At 53.3% G+C, this 26439-nt stretch overlaps 1 protein-coding gene across 3 annotated transcripts in view; it reads right to left on the bottom strand.

Annotated features, from left to right (window-relative positions):
- Window positions 1-26439, bottom strand: part of abr (ABR activator of RhoGEF and GTPase) — an 89445-nt gene that overhangs the window by 20362 nt on the left and 42644 nt on the right. For all 3 annotated transcript variants that reach the window (XM_072243659.1, XM_072243657.1, XM_072243660.1), the window contains 13 exons: window positions 26316-26420; window positions 14184-14369; window positions 13264-13371; window positions 13083-13143; window positions 12558-12610; window positions 12058-12198; window positions 7764-7885; window positions 6583-6751; window positions 5171-5293; window positions 4853-4928; window positions 4322-4426; window positions 3877-3951; window positions 3549-3646 (listed from right to left, as the gene is read on the bottom strand). In XM_072243659.1, the coding sequence (XP_072099760.1) occupies window positions 3549-3646; window positions 3877-3951; window positions 4322-4426; window positions 4853-4928; window positions 5171-5293; window positions 6583-6751; window positions 7764-7885; window positions 12058-12198; window positions 12558-12610; window positions 13083-13143; window positions 13264-13371; window positions 14184-14369; window positions 26316-26420 (1422 nt within the window). The remainder of the gene's footprint in view (window positions 1-3548; window positions 3647-3876; window positions 3952-4321; window positions 4427-4852; window positions 4929-5170; window positions 5294-6582; window positions 6752-7763; window positions 7886-12057; window positions 12199-12557; window positions 12611-13082; window positions 13144-13263; window positions 13372-14183; window positions 14370-26315; window positions 26421-26439) is intronic.

Here is a 26439-nt window from a genome sequence, read left to right as displayed (position 1 = left end):
CCAACACCCCGACCCTCACTCCCCCGACTCCCCGACCCTCACTCCTCCCAACACCCCGACCCTCACTCCCACGACTCCCCGACCCTCACTCCTCCCTGACTCCCCGACCCTCACTCCTCCCCGACCCTCACTCCTCCCAACACCCCGACCCTCACTCCCCCCCAACTCCCCGACCCTCACTCTCCCGACTCCCCGACCCTCACTCCCCCCCAACTCCCCGACCCTCACTCTCCCGACTCCCCGACCCTCACTCCTCCCAACACCCCGACCCTCACTCCTCCCTGACCCTCACTCCTCCCAACACCCCGACCCTCACTCCTCCCCGACACCCCGACGCTCACTCCCCCCAACACCTCGACCCTCACTCCCCCCGACTCCCCGACCCTCACGCCTCCCAACACCCCGACCCTCACTCCCCCCCGACTCTCACTCCCCCCCGACTCCCCGACCCTCACTCCCCCCCGACTCCCCAACCCTCACTCCTCCCAACTCCCCGACCCTCACTCCTCCCCGACACCCTGACCCTCACTCCTCCCAACTGTCTGACCCTCACTCCCCCCAACAACTCGACCCTCACTCCCCCCAACACCTCGACCCTCACTCCTCCCAACACCCCGACCCTCACTCCCCCCGACTCCCCGACCCTCACTCCTCCCAACACCCCGACCCTCACTCCCCCGACTCCCCGACCCTCACTCCTCCTAACACCCCGACCCTCACTCCCCCGACTCCCCGACCCTCACTCCTCCCAACACCCCGACCCTCACTCCCCCGACTCCCCGATCCTCACTCCTCCCTGACTCCCCGACCCTCACTCCCCCGACTCCCCGACCCTCACTCCTCCCAACACCCCGACCCTCACTCCCCCGACTCCCCGACCCTCACTCCTCCCAACACCCCGACCCTCACTCCCCCCGACTCCCTGACCCTCACTCCTCCCAACACCCCGACCCTCACTCCCCCGACTCCCCGACCCTCACTCCTCCTAACACCCCGACCCTCACTCCCCCGACTCCCCGACCCTCACTCCTCCCAACACCCCGACCCTCACTCCGACTCCCCGACCCTCACTCCTCCCCGACTCCCCGACCCTCACTCCTCCCAACACCCCGACCCTCACTCCGACTCCCCGACCCTCACTCCTCCCCGACTCCCCGACCCTCACTCCCCCGACTCCCCGACCCTCACTCCTCCCAACACCCCGACCCTCACTCCCCCGACTCCCCGACCCTCACTCCCCCCCGATTCCCCGACCCTCACTCCTCCCAACACCCCGACCCTCACTCCTCCCAACACCCTGACCCTCACTCCCCCGACTCCCCGACCCTCACTCCTCCCAACTGTCTGACCCTCACTCCCCCGACACCCCGACCCTCACTCCCCCGACTCCCCGACCCTCACTCCCCCGACTCCCCGACCCTCACTCCTCCCAACACCCCAACCCTCACTCCTCCCAACACCCTGACCTTCACTCCCCCCCGACTCCCCGACCCTCACTCTTCCCAACACCCCGACCCTCACTCCCCCCCGACTCCCCGACCCTCACTCCTCCCAACACCCCAACCCTCACTCCCCCGACTCCCCGACCCTCACTCCTCCCAACACCCCGACCCTCACTCCGACTCCCCGACCCTCACTCCTCCCCGACTCCCCGACCCTCACTCCTCCCAACACCCCGACCCTCACTCCGACTCCCCGACCCTCACTCCTCCCCGACTCCCCGACCCTCACTCCTCCCAACACCCCGACCCTCACTCCCCCCGACTCCCCGACCCTCACTCCTCCCAACACCCCGACCCTCACTCCCCCCGACTCCCCGACCCTCACTCCTCCCAACACCCCGACCCTCACTCCCCCGACTCCCCGACCCTCACTCCTCCTAACACCCCGACCCTCACTCCCCCGACTCCCCGACCCTCACTCCTCCCAACACCCCGACCCTCACTCCCCCGACTCCCCGATCCTCACTCCTCCCTGACTCCCCGACCCTCACTCCCCCGACTCCCCGACCCTCACTCCTCCCAACACCCCGACCCTCACTCCCCCGACTCCCCGACCCTCACTCCTCCCAACACCCCGACCGTCACTCCTCCCAACTGTCTGACCCTCACTCCCCCCAACACCCCGACCCTCACTCCCCCAACACCTCGACCCTCACTCCCCCCGACTCCCCGAACCTCACTCTTCCCAACACCTCGACCCTCACTCCCCCGACTCCCCAACCCTCACTCCTCCCAACACCCCTACCCTCACTCCCCCGACTCCCCGACCCTCACTCCTCCCAACACCCCAACCCTCACTCCTCCCTGACTCCCCGACCCTCACTCCTCCCAACACCCCTACCCTCACTCCCCCGACTCCCCGACCCTCACTACCCCCCGACTCCCCGACCCTCACTCCCCCCCGACTCCTCGACCCTCACTCCTCCCAACACCCCGACCCTCACTCCTCCCCGACTCCCCGACCCTCACTCCTCCCAACACCCCTACCCTCACTCCCCCGACTCCCCGACCCTCACTACCCCCCGACTCCCCGACCCTCACTCCCCCCCGACTCCTCGACCCTCACTCCTCCTAACACCCCGACCCTCACTCCTCCCCGACTCCCCGACCCTCACTCCTCCCAACACCCCTACCCTCACTCCCCCGACTCCCCGACCCTCACTACCCCCCGACTCCCCGACCCTCACTCCCCCCCGACTCCTCGACCCTCACTCCTCCCAACACCCCGACCCTCACTCCTCCCAACACCTCGACCCTCACTCCTCCCAACACCCCGACCTTCACTCCCCCCCGACTCCCCGACCCTCACTCCTCCCAACACCCCGACCCTCACTCCTCCCAACACCTCGACCCTCACTCCTCCCAACACCCCGACCTTCACTCCCCCAACACCTCGACCCTCACTCCCCCCGACTCCCCGACCCTCACTCCTCCTGACACCCCGACCCTCACTCCCCCGACTCCCCAACCCTCACTCCTCCCAACACCCCGACCCTCACTCCCCCCGACTCCCCGACCCTCACTCCTCCCAACACCTCGACCCTCACTCCCCCCCGACTTCCCGACCCTCACTCCTCCCAACACCCCGACCCTCACTCCCCTGACTCCCCGACCCTCACTCCTCCCAACTGTCTGACCCTCACTCCCCCGACACCCCGACCCTCACTCCCCCGACTCCCCGACCCTCACTCCTCCCATCTGACCCTCACTCCACCCCGACTCCCCGACCCTCACTCCTCCCCAACGCCCCGACCCCCACTCCTCCCCGACGCCCCGACCCTCACTCCTCCCAACACCTCGACCCTCACTCCTCCCAACATCTCGACCCTCACTCCCCCCCGACTCTCACTCCTCCCAACACCCCAACCCTCACTCCTCCCCGACTCCTCGACCCTCACTCCTCCCAACACCCCGACCCTCACTCCTCCCAACTCCCCGACCCTCACTCCTCCCAACTCCACTCCATCCACCCATCAAGCCTCTCCACTGTCCTTCTCCAAACACACCTCAACCCTCCATCTACCTCGCTCTGCCCCGGCCACACACCTCATTCCATTGAGGCTCGGTCGTGTCCCGGAATACCCTCGTCTTCGCTTTACTAACAAAGTAGCCAAAGGAATCAACTTCCAGAGTGCAATACAGACCTACAGGCAGAGAGTGTGGAGAGACAGAGAGGATGTGTGAGAGCGAGGGTGGGGAGAGCGAGGGTGTGGATACCGAGGGCTCAGGGAGAGAGCACACGGGGAGAGTGAGAGTGGGGGAATGAATGGGTGTAGTGTGTGAGTCTCGGGAGTGGGGACAGGTAACCGGGATGAATCAGGTGGAGTAGGGGGATTTGTGGGGAGCGGCTGGGGAAAGAGGACTTCACACTCACTGGCTGAGCTCTTGAATCCTTTTGCTGATCGAACGATGACGTGAAGAAACCCGTACAGGCCCGTGGGTTCATCACCTGAGCAGTGAGGGAGGTGGTAGGAGGGTGAGGGTGGGTGTGGTAGGAGGAGGGTGAGGGTGTGTGTGGTAGGGAGGGTGAGGGTGTGTGTGGGTGGGGAGGGGAGATGTGGGAGGGGAGGGGATGAGTGGGTGGGGGGGAGGTGTGGGAGGGGAGGGGAGGAGTGGGTGGGGAGGGGAGGAATGGTAGAGAATAAATTATTTTTCAGCTGTTCTGTGAACAAAGTTCCCCTCTTCCCCTCTGCCTCCCCCCATATCCAACACGCAAGTAAACACCCCACCAACTCCGTTACAAAGTCAGTGACCCCGCCAAGTACTCAAACATCCAACTGCCCATCGCCCAGCCCCAGTGCAGACCCTGGGGGACTTACCCTCCTTGTGGCTGGTGACAGGAAGGCTGTGGACGGTTCTCAGCTTCACACACGAACCCATCAGCATCTGCAGTTCCAGAGAACTCAGCACAAAACCCTGTAGATCTGCGGAGGTGTGAAGACATGACTGACTGAGGAGCTGGTTGACCGTAGCAGGGGAGGTGTTTGACTGTAGCGGTGGAGTTGTTGACTAGCGGGAGCAGACAAGTTGTTGACTGTAGCAGGGGGAGGGGTTTCATTGACTGTAGCAGGGGCAGGATTTAGTTGACTGTAGCGGGGAGCAGGGTATGGTTGACTGTAGCAGGGGTGGGGGCTGGTGGATTGTAGCAGGGGTGGGGGCTGGTGGATTGCAGCAGGGGTAACAATAGTGGGGACAACTGTAGAAGTGAGGGTGAGACTGAGACAGTTATGTGGTGCCTGCCGAACTGAGAGAACAAGCCAACAACTGTTTGGAGACAGTGGTTGATGGGTCGGTGTGTAGTGTTTCAGAGTTCAGAACGTGGGGTTTCAAAGGCTGGGGCAAGAGCATACCTTTCCTCTGCAGCTTCTCAATGGCCTCTCTCCACTCACAGCGCTCATAGTCGGACGACAGCAGGAACTGGAAGCTCTGGACCGGAGGGACACAGTCAGACATCAATCCCAACCTCCCAAGCCCCCTCCCTCTCATCCTTGAGCCCTGATCCTTAACTCTGACCTTTGACCCATCATCAGACATCCTCCCCCTCGCCCCTGAACATTGACTGCTGTCCTTGCACATCATCCTTCTGACTCCTGATCACTGAAATTTTCCATGGAAACCCCCCCATTAACCCCTCCCCAAATGCCCTGAGTGTTGCCCAAGGCACTGACCTTGCCGTTCTTGTTGTGGATGCGGAAGGGGATGTTGGGTGAATGCATCAGCAGCCAGGACTCTAACTCAAACACCTTCCTCCTCAGACGCTCCACCGCTCGGTTCTGTGCCTTCGGCAGTTTCTGCAATGTTGGAGGATAGGTCAGTCCTGGCCACCGCAGGTCGGCGTTGGCCGGTCCTGGCCGCCGCAGGACGGTGTTGGCCGGTCCTGGCCGCCGCAGGATGGCATTGGCCAGTCCTGGTGAATGCCCCTGCCCCCAATACTGTCAACCAGCCCACCCCCCCCCCCCCACCCCCACTACTGGTAAACAGTCAATGTTTCAGGCTGAGACCCTTCAGAATCCTGCTGAAGAGTCTTGGCCCAAAACATCGACTGTACTTTTTTCCGTAAATGCTGCCTGGCCTGCTGAGTTCCTCCAGCATTTTGCGTGTGCTGCCAGCATTGGTCAGTGCTGGTCAACGCCGGTCTGTACTAGTTGATACTGATCAACACAAGTCGGTATTGGTCAGTGCAAGTCAGTATTAGTTAATGCTGGTCAAACCAGCTTGGTAGTGGTCACTGCTGATCAACACAGTTTAGTATTGGTGAGAACTGGTCAACACAGGTCAGTATTGGTCAATGTTGATCAAGGCAAGTCTGTAGTGGTCACTAATGGTCAATGCAGGTCAGAATAGGTCCACATTGATAAATACTGGTAAGTACTAGTGAGTATTTGTCAGTACTACTCTCTGCAGGTCACTGCTGGTCAGTACTGATCTGTGCAGGTCAATATTGGTCAATGTTAGTCAGAGCAGGTCTGTATTGGTTAATATTGGTCAGTGCAGGTCAGTATTGGTCAGTGCTGGTCAGTACTGGTAAATACTGTTACCCCAATGGTCATCGAATAGGTCTGTGTTGATCAATACTAGTCAATGAAGATCAAAATTTGTTAGTATTGGTCAACGCAGGTTGGTATTTGACAGTACTAGTCAACATAGGTTGGTATTGTTCAGGACTGGTCAATGCAGGTCAATTTTGGAAAGCTCTGGTCAGAACAGGTTAGTATTGATCAACCCAGGTAGGTACTGGCAAATGCTGTCCCCCCCACTGGTCATTGAACATCGATATTGATTAATACTGGTCAACACAGATCTGTGTTGGTCAATACTCGTCAATGCAGATCAGAATTGGTTAATACTGGTCAGTACTGGTTAACGCTGTTCCCTCCACCGGGAGACCATGGGAACACGCGATGATCCTTCACCAACAGAGGGGACACTCAGTTATCCCTCACTGAAGGAGAGACCCAGCAGTCTGTCTGAAAGGCCGCTGATGGAATCTGGGGGGAGTGAGTGTGGTGGAGCTGAGGCCTTGGGTCAGCACTGGGAGTGATGGGGGGTAAGGGGTCCAGGGATTGCCACACACACTGACCTTCTCTCGCTGGATCTCGTTCCTGGCGTGGGAGATCTTCACCTTGGCCTCGTCGAGCTCGCGGTCTGGGATGGGTGGGAGCTGGGGTCCCGTCTCGCGGTCCTCGGCTGACACCAGCACCAGCTCCCACAGCGGCACGTACCATTTACACTCATACTGTGGCACCTTCCTGCCCACACACACCCTGTCAGGCTTTTTGGACTATTTCTCCAAACCCAAACTCCACCCAAATGCCCCCCCTACACCACCCCATCAGGCCTTTTGGCTTGCTGCCCCCCACCCAAGCCCACTGGCATGTGCTGGGACCATTTCATCCAAAGATCATCCACCCACTGCCCCTCAGACTGTCTAATTGGGGAGTAACCGAGGTGATACGCTGCCCCCGTACTCCCCAACCCCAAACCTCCCCAAACCCACCTGGAGAAAAGCCCACTCACACCACCCAGTCTCTTTCTTTGTTACCCGGTGACCCCCCCACCCAAATTTTCCTTAGCCACCCCGGGGTTGGGGCGGAGGGCTGGTGTGACGGACCTTTCCACACACAGGCCAACCACTCCATCCAAAACATCCCCTTTCCCACAACAGCCTGAAGAGTGAAGGAGGGGGAGGGGAGAGTGAGGGGTGGGAGGGGAGAACGAGGGGTGGGAGGGGAGAACGAGGGGAGGGAGGGGAGAGCGATGGGATGGGAGAGTGAGGGGACGGGAGAGCGAGGGGACGGGAGGGGAGAGCGAGGGGGAGGGGAGGGGAGAGAGAGGGGAGGGGAGGGGAGAGAGAGGGGAGGGGAGAGTGAGGGGAGGGAGGGGAGAGCGAGGGGACGGGAGAGCGAGGGGACGGGAGGGGAGAGCGAGGGGGAGGAGAGGGGAGGGGAGAGTGAGGGGTAGAGTGAGGGAAGAGGGCAGAATGAAGTAGGGAGGACAGACAGTAAGTGAGGGAGGAGGGATGAGAGAGAGAGGGAGGACAAACAGGATTTGGGGAGAGGAGTAATTGCTGAAGGAAGTAGTGAAGGATTGAGGAGTGAGGTGTGAGAGGTTAGGGGTGAGAGATGTGGGGGTGACGGGGTCAGAGTTGGGAGAGGTGGGGGTCAGTGGATAGGGGTTGAGGCAAGTGAATCAGGACGTGTGAGCGAGTGAAGACATGGGGAAATGTGGCGTCAGGGACGGGGGTGAGTGTTGATAACTTACACGGCGATGGGTTTCTTCAGCTTGGCGCACAGCAGCAGGTCAGTGAAGAGGAAGAGATGTCTCAGCTTCCTCACCCCCTCCGACACCTCGACCAGGAACCCGTCCTTCACCAGCTGCCGGTTCTGGGACCAAAGGGGTGGATTCACTGACAGGAGACTGACCCACCGGACGACCACCCCTGCCCCACCGCAAAATACCGACTGTCCAGTTCCCTCCAGCCATTCCTGTGTTCACATCCTCACAAATATTAATTCACCAGTCGGGTTTCAGATCACGTGAACCATTATTAGTGTTAACTGAACACAAGGTTTCAAAAGCAAGCGCAGCCTGTTGGGACCTCCAGCAAAGCCTGAAATGATTGGGTAATTCAGCACTTGGCAAGGACCAATAAAACGTTGCGTTAAAGTAGAGGTGCCATTGCTGGAGTGGGCCAAGGTTAGAATGGGGGAGCTTGAGACTTCGGCTCAAGATGATTCGGCGAGAAGAGGCAGAGGGTAAGGTTCATTCTTTCTATCTTTCATTCTCATTGCATAGTTAGAGTAGAGGAAATACAGGGAGACCTCCATGACCCTGATGACTTCACCTGCAAGAAGTGCATCCAGCTGCAGCTTCTCACACTCCACGTTGACTCCCAGAAGGTTAATTTACAGGTTGAGTCTATGGTAATGAAGGCAAATGCAATGTCGGCTTTTATTTCAAGGAGGATAGAATATAAAAGCACTTGGAGTGTTGCCAATAGTTCTGGGCCCCCTATCTCAGAATAGATGTGTTGTTCTTGGAGAGAGGTTCACGAGGATGGTTCCAGGAATGAAAGGGTTAACATATGAGGAGCATTTGGCAGCTTTGAGCCTGTACTCACTGGAATTTAGAAGAATATGGGGGATGGGGTGGATCTCATTGAAACCTACTGAATGTTGAAAGGACTAGACAGGGTGGATGTGGAGAGGATGTTTCCTACGCTGGGGGTATCCAGAACTAGGGAGCGCAGAGTCAGAATTGAGGGACAACCTTTTAGGACAGAGGTAAAGAGGATTTTTTTAGCCAGAGAGTCGTGAATCTGTGGAATGCTCTGCCACAAACTGAGGCCACGTCCATGGGTATATTTAAGGTGGAAATTGATCGTTTCCTGCCCTGTCAGGACATCAAAGGATATGGCGAGAAGGCAGATGTATAGGGTTGGGTGAGATCTGGGATCAGTCATGATGAAATGTCAGAGCAGACTCGATGGGCTGAATGGCCTAATTCTGCTCCTGTGTCGTACTGGCTCATGCTGCAAGAGTTGGACCTTGAACTTGATGAACAGCAGGGCTTTCTGGAGGGCGAGGGGGTGAAAGGCAAGACATTCAGAGAGGGAGATACACCCAAGGTGCGGGACACAGGTAACTGGGTGACCATCGGGAAGGGGCAAGGCGAGAGGCAGCCAGTGCAGAACACCCCTGTGGCCATTCCCCTCAACAACAGGTATACTTGGATACTGTTGGGGGGGGGGAGGGGTTAGTAGAAATGACCGAGCTGTCTGGAGGAAAATTAGAATATAAGAAATAGGAGCAGGAGTAGGCCATCTGGCCTGTCGTGCCTGCTCCGCCATTCAGGAAAACTGTCAGAGGATTGCAGCAGGATCTGGACCAGCTGGAAAAATAAGCTGAAAAATAGTAGATGGAATTTAAAACAGACAAGTGCGAGGTGTTGCACTTTGGTATGTCAAACCAGGGTAGGACTTGCAGGCTGAGCGAAAGGGCACGGAGGAGCGTGGCAGAACGGAGGGACCAGGGAATACAGGTCCATAATTTCTTGAAAGTGGTGCCGCAGGTAAACAGGATTATCAGAAAAGATTTTGGCTCATTGGCTTCATAGATCAAAGTTTGAGTACTGCCCAGAAGTTAGGGCGTTACGTTGAAGTTGTATAGGATGTTGGTGAAGGCTAATATGGAGTTTTGGTCACCTAACTACAGGAAAGATGTAAATAAGATTGAAAGAGTGCAGAGAAAATCTACGAGGATGTTGTTGGGACTTGAGGACCTGAGTTACAGGGAAAGGTTGACCAGGTTAGGACTTAATTCCCTAAGTAGGAGAATGAGGGGAGATCTCAAAGTTCAAAGTACAGTTATTATCACTGTGTGTACACTATTTACAACTGTGATATTCATCTCCTTACAGGCAGCCACAAAGAAACCCAATAGAACTCCTCCATCCTGATCAAAAAGGTGCAACAGCGCCTTTATTTCCTGCAGAACATCAAAAAAGCTCACCTCTGTCCCAGGATACTGACGGACTTTTACCGCTGTACCACTGAGAGCATACTCACCAACTGCATCTCAGTGTGGTATGGCAATTGTCCCGTATCGGACCGCAAAGCACTCCAGCATGTGGTGAAAACTACCCAGCGGATTATCGGCACCCAATTGCCCACCATTGAGAATATCTACCATAAACACTGCCTGGGCAGGGTGAAAAGCATTATCAAGGATGCATCTCACCCTAACCATGGACCTTTTAACTCTCCTCCCATCCGGTAGGCGCTACAGGAGCCTCCGCTCCCGCACCAGCAGGCACAGGAAGAGCTTCTTCCCTGAGGCTGTGACCCTGCTGAACCTCACATCACAGCGCTAAGCAGTATTGCACCCATATTGTACTGTCTCAGTACTTTTATATTTGTGTGCTGTAGCACTTACTTTTTATTCTCAATTATTTTGTAAATACCACTACTCTTTGCATTTCTGGTCAGATGCTAAATGCATTTCATTGGCTTTGTAACTGTACTCAGCACAATGACAATAAAGTTGAATCTAATCTAATCTGATCTAAAAAAGACCCATCATACACCTAATGTGCAGAAAAAAAAAAAATTGTGTTAACAATAAAAGTAAGCAAATAACATTTAGAACTGAAGTTCACGAGAGTGAGTCCACAGCCAATCCAGGAGACCATTAGTTGCAGGCCACAGCCTCAGTTCAGCGCAGCGATGAGCAAACCTTGGAGGGAACAGGCCCATCCCTTGCCTCTGGCCTGGTGGTTAAATCATCCAAATGTTGGGTCTTCCCTTGCTCTCAGACCCAGGGCCTGCCCTTTCAATACGTGTTTGGGCCTGGACCTCATACCCAACCTTCCCAATTTGTCCCGACATTTAGATCAGGCAAAGCTCAGGTCTTCCCTTGGCCTGGTACTCGGGCCTGGGCCCAGCGCCTCAGCTTGGCGTCACCTCGCCTCAGTTCTGCCGCATCGAATTGGGTCCAAGTCTGCTTCAGCAACAGCCAAACATTGGCTCATTTCCTGCTCTCAGGCCCAGGGCCTGCTGTCTTGGTTTGGTCCATACACGCCACACCACAACCATTCTGCACCTCCAAGACTTCAGTTCACACCTCAAAAATGGCAGGTCGTAGAGGCGGTTCAACAGCTCAACTCCAAAAGAGAATTTACAGGCTATTGATAGCAGTGATTGTATCCGTAAGACCATAAGATATACAAGAGCAGAAGTAGGCCATTCGGCCCATTGAGTCTCCACCATTCAATCATGGGCTGATCCAATTCTTCCAGTCATCCCCACCCACCTCGCCTTCGCCCCATACCCTTTGATGCCCTGGCTAATCAAGAACCTGTCTATCTCTGCCTTAAATGCACCCAATGACTTGGTCTCCCCAGCCACTCATGGCAAAAAATTCCACAGATTTACCACCCTCTGACTAAAGTGATTTCTCCGTATGTCTATTCTAAATCGACATCCTTCAATCCTAGACTCCCCTACCATCCCATAAAAGTGTGATTAACACAGTCAGTTGTTTGTTACCAGAAAGTCATCGCTGTGCCGTCTTAAACTAGAAGGGGTATACAGAATGATAAGGGGTATAGGTGGGGTAAAAGCAAGCAGGCTTTTTCCACTGAAGTTGGGTGAGACTACCACTGGAGGTCATGGGTTAAGGGTGAAAAATAAAATGTTTAAAGGTAACATGAGGGGAAACTTCACTCCGAGGAAGATGAGAGTGTGGAATGAGCCACCAGCACAAGTGGTGATGGGGGTTTGATTTCAGCATTTCGGAGAACTTTGGATAGGTACGTGAATGGAGGCCTATAGTCCGAGTGCAAGTCGATGGGGCTATTTACAATAATAGTTTGGTACAGACTAGATGGGCTGAAGGGTCTGTTTCTATGCTGTAGTGTTTAATGGCCCTCTGACCCCTGCATCCATCTGCTGAGACCCCTTTTCCAACACCAAACCTCTCGCCCTTCTTCCGTCACCCATACTTCCACCTCATCCCTTCAGCCTTCCCACTCCACTTCTCCGGCCCCTCGCCCTCACCTCGCCCTTGGCCAGTCCAACCGGTGTGGGTCGCTCTGCGATTTCCTGGTTGATGCTGGACAGGAGATTGTGGGAGATACGAAGAGCGTCCTCCAGCAGCGGGTAGTCAGGGTGATCAGCCGGGGTGTGTTTCAGAAGGTCCTGCAACACACAGCAGAGACAGATCACGGAGTGGTTCTGGGGGGGCAAGGGTCAGGAGGGGTCACAGATTGGTTCTGGGGGGGCAAGGGTCAGGACAGGTCACAGAGTGGTTTGGGGGGGCAAGGGTCAGGAGGGGTCACAGAGTGGTTCTGGGGGGCAAGGGTCAGGACAGGTCACAGAGTGGTTCTAGGGGGGCAAGGGTCAGGAGGAAAGGAAATAATGGGTTGGGGGGCCACATTCACCCACCTGGTCGGGAGGTGTGGTATTGAGGGATTCACAGGGGTGGGGAGTGGGGAGCGGATTCAGGGGCGGGGGGAGGTAGGTCAGTTATGTCTGTGCCACTTGGTCCCTCTACTCACGTGCAACACCAGCGTACTTCGGGTGACACGGTCAATGGGCTTGTAGAGAAGGGCTGGAACACAGAAGAGAATTGTGTCTGAGACCGAGACTCACCGCACTACACACACACACACCACAGTCTGCCTGTCCCAAACCCAATCACTCCACCATCCCCCACCACCGCGGGAGAGTAATGACCTCAACTCACCCCCTCTTCACACACGGTTCCCGTTCTGGTGGGCAGATCTGAACCCCTCTCCAGCCCTCCCATGCAGTAGCACACAGAGATACACGCCAGCCCCTGGCCCAGGGAGCAGAGATTCAACATGCAGCGGGGACGGGTGGAGAGCGGGATCAGCGTTGAGGTGTGCAGGTGAGGCGGGGGGGGGTCATGGGATGAGAGGGGTCGAGGGTGAGGGGTGTGTCAGGGACGGGGGCAGGGGAGGTCCGGAACGAGGGTGGGGGCAATTGGGGACAAGAGCAAGAGTGATTGGGGACAAGGGAGAGGGCGAGAGGGGCCGAGGTCTGGGTCAGAACTATCCTACCTTCCAGTGTGACGGAGGTGGAGGTTTCCTTCGAATCTTTGCAGCTTTTGACCTTGATGTCCTGGGGGGACACAGGGAGACTTTCAGCACCAGACGACACCCCCAACCCCTCGTGAGGTAGCACCCCTCACCAACCCCCACCCACCCAAACCGCTCCAAGCTTCGAAAGCTGAACTCTGACCTCAGAGATCTTCCTGAAGTTGTTGTTGGCTGAACTGCAGTGCTCCACCATCTCGATGGCCAACTTGTAATTGTCGACAAACTCCTTGTACACACCCAGACTCTCCGCCTGGGGCGGTGGGACCAGACAGAGGTGGGGGTGAGGAGGGAGTGAGGAGGGGCGAGGTATGGGGTGAGGTAGGGGGTGAGGAGGGGCAAGGTAGGGGGTGAGGAAGGGTGAGGAAGGGGGGTGAGGGGGGGAGGTGTGAGGGGGAGGGGGGGAGGTGTGAGGGGGAGGGGTGGGGTGAGGTAGAGGGGTGAGGAGGGGGGTGTGTGGGGTGGGGGGGTGAGGAGGGGAGTGAGGAGGGGCAAAGAGAGGTGAGGTAGGGGTGAGGAGGGGTGAGGTAGGGGTGAGGTAGGGGTGAGGAGGGGCAAGGTAGGGGGTGAGGGGGCAAGGTGGGGGTTGAGGAGGGGCAAGGAGGGGATGGGGGGGTGAGGTGAGGGTGAGGAGGGGGTGTGGTGTGGGGTGGAGGGGTGAGGAGGGACATTAGTTACACCAGATAACATAAACCTGAATCCATCCCCGACCCCCATTGATACAGGTCTGATTCTTGAGCTCTCACTGTAGCCTTCCCTCACACACCCACCCTCCTCACTGCCCACACACTTTCCACCTTCCTCTCACCCCACCCAGTGTCTCCACGCCCCTCTCTCTGTCCTCCCTACTCCTCCGTCCCCTCCCCTACATCGCAACTTCCCTCTTCCTCAGTCTCCTCCCCTTATTGCCCTATCTCTCCCTGTCAATTCCCCCAGCTCCTATCCGCCACTCCCACCTCCTCCTCCCCCTTGCCTCTCCTCCTACCCCCGCCTCTCCGTCCCCCCCACCTCTCTCCCCACAGCCCTTGCCTCTTTGTCCCGCTGCCAGCTGTGGGTCAGACTCACCAGTGTGTGGAAGAGGTGTCCCACGGTGGGGTGGGCATCGCAGTGCTGGATGTGAGCTCTCAGTCCGTCAGTGAATTGTTGGTGGACCTGGTGGATCTCGGTGACCCTATAGAAAATGGTGTCGATCTGCTGGTGGGTCAGGACAGGTTGTGACGTGGTGGCCGCTGCCTTCAGTGGCTTCAGTGGCTACACAGGGTCCAGAGCGCTGTGGGTTAGATGGCCTGAAGTCTCCCTCCTACCCAGCTCCCACCCACCTCCGCCAAGTGCTCATCCCCATTCCTCTCCTGTCCGGCTCCCACCCACCTCCGCCAAGTGCTCATCCCCATTCCTCTCCTGTCCGGCACCCACCCACCTCCGCCGAGTGCTCACCCCCTACCCAGCCCCCACCCCCTACCCAGCCCCCACCCCCTCCCCCGCATGCCCACTCCCAACCCCCTACCCGGCTCCCACCCACCTCCCCCGAGTGCCCACCCCCAACCCCTCCCTACCAGGCAGTAGTGGGTAAGGGTATCAGGAAAGATCTGGACATGGGTCAAGAATGGAAGTAGGGCTTGAAAGGTTAGTGAGGGGAGATGGGGAGACAAGAAGGGGGAAATGGGGAGAAGGGCAAGGGTGAAGGGGGGGTCAGAGGGATGGGTGTAATGCCCTGGTAAAGATTTTACTGCTAATATTGTAGGGTATTTCATTTCATGGTTTTCTGTATAAGCTGTGCGTTCTGCTGGTAGTGTTTGGGTTACTGTTAAAGATAAGGGAATTTAGGAATGTTGTGTCATCCAATCAGGATGGTGGAACTGGGAGAAGGTTCTAGAGAATGCTGGAGGAGAGGTTTTGTGACAGACATTGAGGTGGGTTGAAGGTCTTTTTCGGGGATGGAGGTGCAATGGAGAGAGAAGATGCTTGAGAGAACTGGCTGTTGGATTCGATCTGGCAGGAATGTGCAATTTGATGGAGCCCGAGGGGATCGGTGACTAGGCGTTGGTGCCGTGATTACATTGGAGATTTGAGCTCCAACCTGCACACGTTTGACTCTTTGACTATGATGGGCCTTTTGTTTTTTTTTTTTCCTTTCTTTTCTTTAATAACTGCTTGGTTAAGCTAACATTCATAAATATGCTTTCCTTATAATTGTATGCAGATTAAAAGAGGAGTTGAGTATAGGATCAAAGAGGTCCTTCTGCAGTTGTACGGGCCCTGGTGATACCACACCTGGAGTACTGTGTGCAGTTTTGGTCTCCAAATTTGAGGAAGGACATTCTTGCTAGTGAGGGAGTGCAGCGTAGGTTCATGAGGTTAATTCCCGGGATGGCGGGACTGTCATATGTTGAAAGATTGGAGCGACTGGGCTTGTATACTCTGGAACTTAGAAGGATGAGAGGGGATCTGATTGAAACATATAAGATTATTAAGGGATTGGACACGCTAGAGGCAGGAAACATGTTCTCAATGTTGGGGGAGTCCAGAACCAGAGGCCACAGTTTAAGAATAACAGGTAGACCATTTAGAATGGAGTTGAGGAAAAACTTTTTCACACAGAGGGTTGTGGATCTGTGGAATGCTCTGCCTCAGAAGGCAGTGGAGGCCAATTCTCTGGATTCTTTCAAGAAAGAGTTAGATAGAGCTCTTAAAGATAGTGGAGTGAAGGGATATGGGGAGAAGGCAGGAACAGGGTACTGATTGTGGATGATCAGCCATGATCACAGTGAATGGTGGTGCTGGCTCAAAGGGCTGAATGGCCTACTCCTGCACCTATTGTCTATTACGGTCTGTTATGTCTTGCCACAGGGCAATTAGATGGGAGCAGTACGTTACACAGTATTCACACAAAGCGAGGTTTGGATGGGCAAGACATTGCAACCTCATGGATTTGGTGGGACCCAAGTCACACCCTAGACATACTAAGTCTGATAAAGGTTTTCTTATCACTGAGTCTGGTGGCTGTTAGTGAGGGACCAACGATCCACATCTTTAGAGATGCCCAGTAACCGTTCTAGATTGAGTTTGTTGAATACTGTGTAATTTCTCTAAGAACTGATTAAGTGGGTTTCTGTTTAAGCCTGTGTTAAACTTTTGACCAAGTGTTGGCACGTGGCCAAGTGGTTAAGGCGCTGGTCTAGTGATCTGAAGGTCACTAGTTCGAGCCTTGGCTGAGGCAGCATGTTGTGTCCTTGAGCAAGGCACTTAACCACATATTGCTCTGCGATGACATCGGTGCCAAGCTGTATTGGCCCTAGTGCCCTTCCCTTGGACAACATCGGTGGCGTGGCGAGGGGAGACTTGCAGCATGGGCAACTGCCGGTCTTCCATACAACCTTGCCCAGGCCTGCGCCCTGGAAACCTTCCAAGGCGCAAATCCATGGTGTCATGAGGCTAACGGATGCCTATTTTAAACTTTTGACCAAGAAAGTGATAAAGATATGTGGTTACGGACGCTGCAAGGATTAGGCGTTGGTGTGATTCAAAGAGATCATCTGTAATGATTGCTTGTGTTCTGAGCGGGGTGGATGTCTGCAGCCCAGATGAACGGCTATTTCGGGTTTTAAGTATCGTTGAAGAACTAGGGGAAGTTGTCATCACAGAATGACAGTTTGACCAAATGGAGGGCAAAGATGTTGTTTTAGTTCAGACCAGCGACGGCGTAACAGGAATGGATCTGCCTGTTACCTCTGGGGTCCTGGGAGAGGCCACGGGCCATCCATACTTTCAGAGAAGAGAGGAGTGTAGGCAAGATGATGAATTGCAAGCTGAGTTTCCCGTAGCTGAGGGTGGAAACTTTAAAGACAAGTTATTCTCATTTCTGCGGAGTGAGAGGAAGGAGTTGTCTGACGTGTAAGGTCTAATGAGTGCTCCAGCAAGGGGTAAAAATTCTGTAGTGGTATTGCCAATTACGTCCCTGGTGCATAAATGGCAAAGTGCACTGATAGAGTCGAAGTTATCTTAGGCTGAGAATGTTGTCGGGAGTGAAGCCAGCCCCCGACTGGGAGAAGGAAAATGAGACTTGGGTGGAGCAGACCTCTCAGACGCTGGATGATGTGAAAGGACAGTGCTGGTAGAGAGCCTAAAATGTCCAGTTGCTGAGGCAGTGACATCCTCAAAGACAGAGAACCCCTTTGCTGCTTCTACAGGCTAAATGCAAGAGCTGTTAGCAGGGGACCAACAACCCACATCTTTGCATTTTTGGCGATGGAGCTTATGGTGGGGTTTAGAAACATGTTTCAGGAGAAGGGGAGAAACGTTCTGCCTACATTTTTCAGCTAAAGAGACAGCTGCTTTGCTTATGGCGTAAAGGGGCCATTCCACAGGCCGATATGAGTCAATTAAGGATGAACCAAGTGGCGAAGGGTACACAGTCACGTGACATGATTGCCTTAAGCCTCCCAGTGTCTTGTAAGATCGTCCCTCTCCCTAGCTTTATACTTCATTGTCGCCAAACAGTTGATACTAGAATGTACAATCATCACAGCGATATTTGATTCTGCGCTTCCTGCTCCCTGGATTACAAATATTAAATATTAAAAATAAAATTAGTAAATATTAAAAATTTAAATTATAAATCATACATAGAAAATAGAAAAATGGAAAGTAAGGTAGAGCAAAAAAACCGAGAGGCAGGTCCGGATATTTGGAGGGTACGGCCCAGATCTGGGTCAGGATCCGTTCAGCAGTCTTATCACAGTTGGAAAGAAGCTGTTCCCAAATCTGGTCGTACAAGTCTTCAAGCTCCTGAGCCTTCTCCCGGAGGGAAGAGGGACTAAAAGTCTGTTGGCTGGGTGGGTCGTGTCCTTGATTATTCTGGCAGCACTGCTCCGACAGCGTGCGGTGTAAAGTGAGTCCACGGACGGAAGATTGGTTTGTGTGATGTGCTGCGCCGTGTTCACGATCTTGTTGAGCTGATCAGAGAAGTAAGAGGAGGAAAAAGCGATGGAGGAGTGGGAGGCCTCCGTCAGCAGGGCACAGTCCTCAGTCGTTGCCTCTGTTGCTGAAGGGACCCCCGATGTCACACAGGCGGGGGTTTTACAGGATTTTGTGAAAGAATTGAGAGTCGAGATATCTCTGTTGATATCGACTAGCACTGTCACCGAGCATGACAAGGTCGATAGGTAGTCAGACCCACTGGTAGGACACGCTAAGCAGGCCCTCTGGATTGCTCCCCTCACCACAGTTGTAACAGACAATACTGGTCTCATAGTAAAGGGCTGCTGTTAAACGGGGAGCGACCGGTATTGATGGTTACAACTGTGGTGAGGAGAGACATTTCAGACAGGACTGAGAAGGACATGAAAACCTTTGGAAAGTGAACCAACAGTTATTTAAATAGGAGGGGAAGTCAGGAAACCTCGGAGAGACCCAGCGACGGGACAGACTGGCATTTCAGAGGGAACACATCCCAATCAATGTATCAAGGAAAACACCAGAGAGCAAAGCACTATTCCTGAAGGCTTGGCAGGGCCAAGCTCCAAGCTCCATGGATCGGGGTGTTTATGCTAGAGCCATACTTGATAGAGGTTCTCAGGTTACTCTGCTGTACGGATCCTTCTGCAACCGGTATCTGACGCATTTACCATTGATGTCAATCAGTGCGCTAAGGATCTGGGTGATGACTACCCGTACGATGATTACTTGTCGTTGAAGCTGGAGGTTTCGGAGGCAGATGTGGGAGCATCTGAGGCCCTTGATATGTTAATGTTGGTCCATTCATCCTGTCTTTAGAGTTGCTTTTCAGAAAGTGCAAGCCCATCCTGGACTGGATGATGAGCACAAACAAGGAACTGTGTGGTACACCCCATCCAAATCTATTGTGTTACAGCCTGGGGAAGTAGCAAGAGTGACGGGAAATCCCAAATTTCCCGGAATGCCTGATGCCAAGGCCTCCCGGTGGATGTTCCTGAGGACAACAAAGAGGAGTCATGCTTACCTGCTGGGGTACTGGTGAGGCCCAAACTGCAGAAGCCTTTGGTAGTACACGTAAACAGGGCGACAGTGAGTGTCAGGAACATCTCAGAGAGGGAGGTCACCCACAGGCAGGGGGTGCCGATGGCACATCTTTCTCTAGTGACTGTAATGTCTAGTTTTCCTGTGTGAAAAGCAGGAGAGAGAGACCATCTCCTGGATCAGGACAGTTGACAGTCAAGTCATTCAACTTTGGTGACTCCCTTGGTACCTGGAGGTTGGAAAAGAAGACTGACAGAAGCTCTCAGGATGAGGCTTTTCATTCCAGAATGAAGGAGATGTCTTTCTTCAAAGAAAGGGTTTCCGTTCCTCCACCATCAACACTACCCTCAACCGCATCTCTTCCATTTCATGCACATCTGCTCTCATCTCATCCTTCCATCACCCTACCAGGGATAGGGTTCCTCTTGTCCTCACCGACCACCCCACAAGCCTCTGCATCCAGCACACAAGTCTCCTCAACTTCTGTCATCTCCAATGGGATCCCACTACCAAGCACATCTTTCTCTCCCCCCACTTTCTGCTTACCACAGGGATCATACCCTACACGACTCCTTGTCCATTCATCCCTCCCCACTGATCTCCCTCCTGGCACATACCCTTGCAAGCAGAACAAGTGCTACACCTGCCCCTACACCTCCTCCCTCACTACCATTCAGGGCTCCAAACAGTCCTTCCAGGTGAGGTGACACTTCACCTGTGAGTCTGTTGGGGTCATATATTGTGTCTAGTTTTCCCGGCGTGGCCTCCTGTATTTCGGCAAGACCCACCGTAGATTGGGAGACCACACTGCCGAGCACCTATGCTCTGTCTACCAGGAAAAGCGGGATCTCCCACTGGCCTCCCATTTTAATCCCTCTTCCCATTCCCATTCTGATCCTTGGCCTCCTTACTATCATGATGAGGCCACACTCAGGGTGGAGGAACAACTAATTATTTTCTGTCTGAGCAGCCTCCAACCTGATGACGTGAACATCGATTTCTTGAACTTTCGGTAGTTGCCCCCTCCCCCCTTCACCAGTCCTCATCCCCCTTTCCCTTTCTCACTTTATCTCCTTGCCTGACCATCACCTTTCGATAGTGTTCCTCCCCCCTTTTCTTTTTTCCATGACGTTCTGTCCTCTCCTATTAGATACCTCTTTCTCCAGCCTGTATCTCTTAGAAACATAGAAATAATACAGCATAATACAGGCCCTTCGGCCCACAAAGCTGTGCCGAACATGTCCTTACCTTAGAACTACCTAGGCTTTACCCACAGCCCTCTATTTTTCCAAGCTCCATGCAGCCATCCAGGAGTCTCCTAAAAGACCCTATCGTTTCCGCCTCCACCACCACCGCCAGCAGCACATTTCACACACTCACTACCCTCTGAGTAAAAAACTTACCCCTGACATCTCCTCTGTACCTACTTCCAAGCACCTTAAAACTGTGTCCTCTCATGCTAGCCATTTCAGCCCTGGGAAAAAGACTCTGACTATCCACATGATCAATGCCTCACATTATCTTGTATACCTTTATCAAGTCACCTCTCACCTCCATTGCTCCAAGGAGAAAAGGCCAAGTTCACTCAACCAATTCTGATAAGGCATGCTCCCCAATCCAGGCAACATCCTTGTAAATCTCCTCTGCACCCTTTCTATGGTTTCCACATCCTTCCTGTAGTGAGGCGACCAGAACTGAGCACAGTACTCCAAGTGGGGTCTGACTAGGGTCCTATATAGCTGCAACATTACCTCTCAGCTCCTAAACTCAATTCCATGATTGATGAAGGCCAATACACCGTATGCCTTCTTAACCACAGAGTCAACCTGTGCAGCAGCTTTGAGTGTCCTATGGACTCAGACCCCAAGATCCCTCTGATCCTCCACACTGCCAAGAGACTTACCATCAATTCTATATTCTGCCATCATATTTGACCTACCAAAATGAACCACCTCACACTTATCTGGGTTGAACTCCATCTGCCACTTCTCAGCCCAGTTTTGCATCCTATCAATGTCCCACTGTAACTTGACAGCCCTCCACGCTATCCACAACACACCCAACCCTCCACTTCCTCAACCAGGTCATTTATAAAAATCATGAAGAGTAGTGTCCCAGAACAGATCCCTGAGGCACACCACTGGTCACCGGCCTCCATGTAGAATATGACCTGTCTACAACCACTCTTTGCCTTCTGTGGGCAAGCCAGTTCTGGATCCACAAAGCAATGTCCCCTTGGATCCCATGCCTCCTTACTTTCTCAGTAAGCCTTGCATGGGGTACCTTATCAAATGCCTTGCTGAAATCCATATACACTACATCTACTGCTCTACCTTCATCAACGTGCTTAGTCACATCCTCAAGAAATTCAATCAGGCTCCTAAGGCACAACCTGTCTCTGACAAAGCCACGCTGACTATTCCTAATCATATTATGATTCTCCAAATGTTGATAAATCCTGCCTACAGGATCTTCTCCATCAACTTACCAATCACTGAAGTCTTTCACCAACCAACTTCCCAGCTCTTTAGTCCACCCATCCCCCTACCAGTTTCACCTATCACCTTGCCTTTCTCCCTCCCCTCCCCTCACTTTCTTACTCTGGCGTCTCATCTTTTTTTCTCCAGCCCTGTTGAAGGGTCTCGGCCTGAAATATCGACTGTACGCTTTTCCATAGATGCTGCCTGGCCTGCTGAGTTCCTCAAGCATTTTGTGTGTGTTGCATGTGTTTTCTACTGACGAATTTAACGTGGGTTGTTCCAAGAGTACTCAGCACACAATCTGAGAGAAAGAAGACACCCCTTTCAGAGAGAGGTCTCGGTGAATAGCACCTGCTGATGTGGAGGAAGTTTGGCAGCATCTGTTGAAGCTGAAGGAAGCTGGGATTATCACTGAGTCACCGAGTCCCTTATGCGTTTCTCATAGGGGTGGGGAGGAAGAAGAATGGGAAGGAACGGATGTGTGTTGACTATGAGACACTGAACCGACGTACGGTCCCTGACCATGAATTGAGGTCACGCTAGCCTGCCTGAGTGCAGTGAAATGCTTCAGTGTGCTGGGCCTAAGGAGTGGGTATTATCAGACCCCCATGAGTGAGACTAACAAGGAGAAGACGGCATTCACAAGTCCACTTGGATTCTTTCAGTTTGAAAGGAGGCCCCAGGGCATCTCAGGAGCACTGGCTACCTTCCAGCATGTCATGGAGACTGTTGGGGATATTAACTTGCTTGAGGTACTGGTGTACCTGGATGATCTCACAGTGTTTAGGTCCACCCTGGAAGATCATGAGATGGGGCAACTGAAGGTGCTAAACTGCCTGAAAGCTGAAGGGTTAAAACTGTCTCTGGACAAGTGCCAGTTCTGCAAGATGTCTGTCACCCGACGTTGACACATAGTCTCATGGGATGAAGTAACTACAGATCCAAAGATAGAGGCAGTGACCATGTGGCCAAGGCCCAAGAATGTGAGTACTCTATGCTCGTGCCTTGGGCTCTGTAGGTACTATCAGAGGTTCGTGAAGGACTACTCCAACGTGAGTCACCCTTTGAATCAGGCTCTGTGCAGTTACTCTTCTTTGGGGAAGAAAGGGAGGAGGTCGAAAGGAGACGATGGTAAAGTTTATTGTAGCCCTTCAGAGCCCTTTGGAGCAAGATGGGATGCAAAATATGAAGAAACCTTTCAGTTGCTAAAGGAGCTGCTGAAGAAAATACCTGTGTTGGCTTTTACAGACCCCCAGTTGCCATACGTACTGCATACAGTTGCCAGCCGAGAGGGCTTAGGGGGCGTTCTGTATGAGGATCAGGGCAAGGGTTGAAGCCCGTCACTTTTGTCAGCCGGAGTCTGAGCAAAACTACCCCAATAACAAATTGGAGCTTTGGCATTGAAATGGGCTGTAGTGGGTAGTGATTATCTATATGGTGCCACGTTCAAAGTGAGGACTGACAACAATCCATTATCCAGACCTCGATGAAAACGGATGCCACAGGCCATCAGTAGTTGGCAGTGTTGTCTGCCTAAGTGCTGGCCGGGCAGCCGGTACACTGAGCCGACGCATTGTCCCGGCATGTGCACAAAGGGCCAGAAATGGACAGAGTGGGAGAGCATTCCTGCACTTGGAGTTAAAGCAATGTGCCTGTTTTCTGCCACGGGGAAATCAGAGCGAGGCAAGGGCAGAATAGAGCTGGGGATCGTGTGGGAGCTTCTGGTTGCGCCATTCCACAAGTTTATTGCAACTTGACCGTTCTGAATACAAAGCAGTTGCCTGCACTGGGTCCTGGGGCAGTGGACGCTGCTCAGCGAGATGACCCCTCTATAGCTACCATTTGGTCAGCCATTGCAAGAGGGGATATGGCACAAATTGAAAAGATGAAACACCTTGCCATACCTCTGTACTGCTGAGAGAATGGAAGAAAATGGAGTTGAGGAACCAGGTTCTATACTGGGTCCAGATGGGCCTCGGCGGTCCCAGTTGTTTCTGCCAGAGAAGTATCAGAGGATTGCATTGAAATCACTGCATGATCACTCGGGTCATTTGGGGTTTGACAAGACCTGTGGATTGGTCCGAATTTGGTTCTACTGGTCCCAAATGAAGCCTGAGGTCAAACAGTACTGTAAGTTGTGCATTCAGTGTATTCAGGAGATGCTGCCTACGAAGGCTGCTCCTTTATCCCATTTGGAGAGTGCAGGCCACTTGATCTAGTATGTATGGATTTCCTCTCCATAGAGCCTGATTCCAGCAACACTGCAAATGTCTTGGTTATTATTGATCACGACACCTGATATGCTCAAGCCTTCTCTACAAAGGATCAGAGGGCATCCACCATGGCCAAAGTGTGATGTGAAAAGCATTTAGTTCATTATGGCCTTCCAAGACAGCGATCAGGGAAGGGATTTTGAGAGTATGCTAATACATGAGTTACTAGGCATGCTTGGAGTTGAGAAATTGAGGACTACACCTTATCAGTCTCAGGGTGATCTCCAGCCTGAGAGGTTCAACTGGACATTGCTAGGCATGCTCAGAACCCTGGATATCAGCAAGAAGAACAAATGGAGTCAGCATATTGGGCATTTGGTCCGCTGTTACAACTGTACACAGAATGAAACTACTAGATACTCACCATATTATTCGATGTTTGGACACAAAGTGAGATTGCCTGTTTTGGGACCGGTGGGGAAGACTTGAAACAGAAGACCTATCTCAAGTATGTGTCTGACATGAGGAAGGAATTGCAAGTCGCTTACAAACTAGCAGAGCTCTCTGATATCAAGCAGAATTAAGGAAATGAGGAGATATGATCAAAAGATAAGGTTCTCCAAACTGATGGCTGCAGACAGAGTTCTAATAAAGAATTTGGACCTACCAGGGAAGCACAAGTTGGGTGACCGATGGGTGGTTATGCCTTAGGTAGTGGAGAGTCAGATGCCAAATGTGCTAGTTTTTTGGGTGAAGCCAAAAGAGGGAAATGGGTCTGTCAAAGTTCTCCATCAGAACCACCTTTTACCTCTAGAACAAGAGGTACGTGTTGACCCAGAGCTCGACATGGCCCCTACACCTAGAAGAAGGACTCAGTGCTGAAGTGGGAGAACAGAAAGACAATCAGTGGAGAGACCTGAAAGAGGCATAACTGCTGAGAGCTGTACGGATTCAGAGAACGAGGAAATGGTGGTGTGGTATACATTACCTTATGCGAACTCCCCAATAATTGATGAAGAAATTCCTGAACCTCCCCACGCTGATGTGGGGGTAACTAGGCTCAAAGTAACTGGGAATGAAGCTGAGCTCAGTCAAGTGATAGAGGGACCTGAGTTGCTGGAAGGGATGAATAATGGACAGAGGGAGACTTCACCAAGTAGACAGGAAAGACCCCACCAAGAAGTGTCTGAGACTGAAGAAGTGAATGAGAGGATAAGGAGGTTTCAAAGAGTGAGGAAACCCCTAAGTATGCTGGCCTACGTGGCACTGGGGAACAGAGTGTTGCACCTATCCCTCTAGTGAGATACGTCACTACCATTTACAAGTGGATTGGAGGTTCTGATATCATGAACTTCCTTTGAAAACTGTGTTATTAATGATGAGGACATGACTATTTTTGGTGGGGGGAAGAACATAATGCCCTGGTAAAGATTTTACTGCTAATGTTGTAGGATATTTCATGTAATGGTTTTCTGTAGAAGCTGTGTGTTCTGCTGGTAGTATTTGGTTTACCATTAAAGATAGGGATGCTTAGGGATGTTGTGTCATCCAATCAGGAGGGTGGAATTGGGAGAAGGTTCTAGAGAATGCTGGGGTGAGGTTTTGTGACAGACACTGAGGTGAGTCGAGGTCTTTTTCAGCTGAGGATGGAGAAAGAAGCTCGAGAGGACCGGCTGTATGATTTGATCCGGCAGGAATGCACAATCCAAAGGAACCCAAAAAGGGGAATTTCTACTACGGATCGGTGAATAGGAGCTGGCGCCATGAGTACATTGGATACATTGAGCTCCAATCTCTGCACATGTGACTGTTTAATTATGATGAGCCCTTTGGTTTTTATCTTTCTTTACTTTAATACTGTTTGGTTAAGCTAACATTCATAAATATGCTTTCTTCAAAATTGTATGCAGTGTACGGTCTGTTATTCTTGCTGACGGCTGATTACATGGGAGCAGTAAGTTACACAGTGTTCACACAAACCGAGGCTTGGGTGGATGAGACATCCCAACCTCACGGGTTTGGTAAGACCCAAGTCATATCTACCCTAGACATACGGAGATGAGAATGGTGGTTTTCTCACGGCTGAGTCCAGTGCCTGTCAGCGAGTGGTCAACGAGCCGCAGCCCTAGAGATGCCCAGTAAAGAAGGGGTTCACAGGGAATGGGGGAGATGGGGGTGGGGGAGATGGGGGGGATGGGGGTTGGGGAGATGGGGAGATGGGGGGATGGGGGGGAGATGGGGGGATGGCGGGGGGGGGAGATGGGGGGATGGCAGTGGGCGGAGATGGGGGGATGGCAGTGGGGAGATGGGGGGAGATGGGGATGGGGGAGATGGGGGGAGGGAGATGAGCAAGGTGACTTTGGGACAGGGGTAGGAGAAGGTGGACCACACCCAGTGAGAACACAGCCCTTACCAACTCCTGCCCGTGAGAATACAGTCCCGTGAGAGAACAACAAACCTCACTTGAGACCCAGTAACCAGAGTGAGACAGCCACACCCTCCATCCATACCAGTAGCAGGGCCTCCAGCTGGTTGAGATAGAGCTCTTCACTGGTCAGGATGCCCGACAGAACCAAACTCCTCATCTCCAGTCGCTTCTCCGGCCTCGACACACCCTGGGGAGACAGTCACACC

This window comes from Mobula birostris, chromosome 25 (genome assembly GCF_030028105.1).
Source record: "Mobula birostris isolate sMobBir1 chromosome 25, sMobBir1.hap1, whole genome shotgun sequence".
NCBI lineage: Eukaryota > Metazoa > Chordata > Chondrichthyes > Myliobatiformes > Myliobatidae > Mobula > Mobula birostris.
The sequence above is the reverse complement of the archived record's forward strand: the minus strand, read 5'-3'. Positions and strand labels throughout refer to the sequence as shown.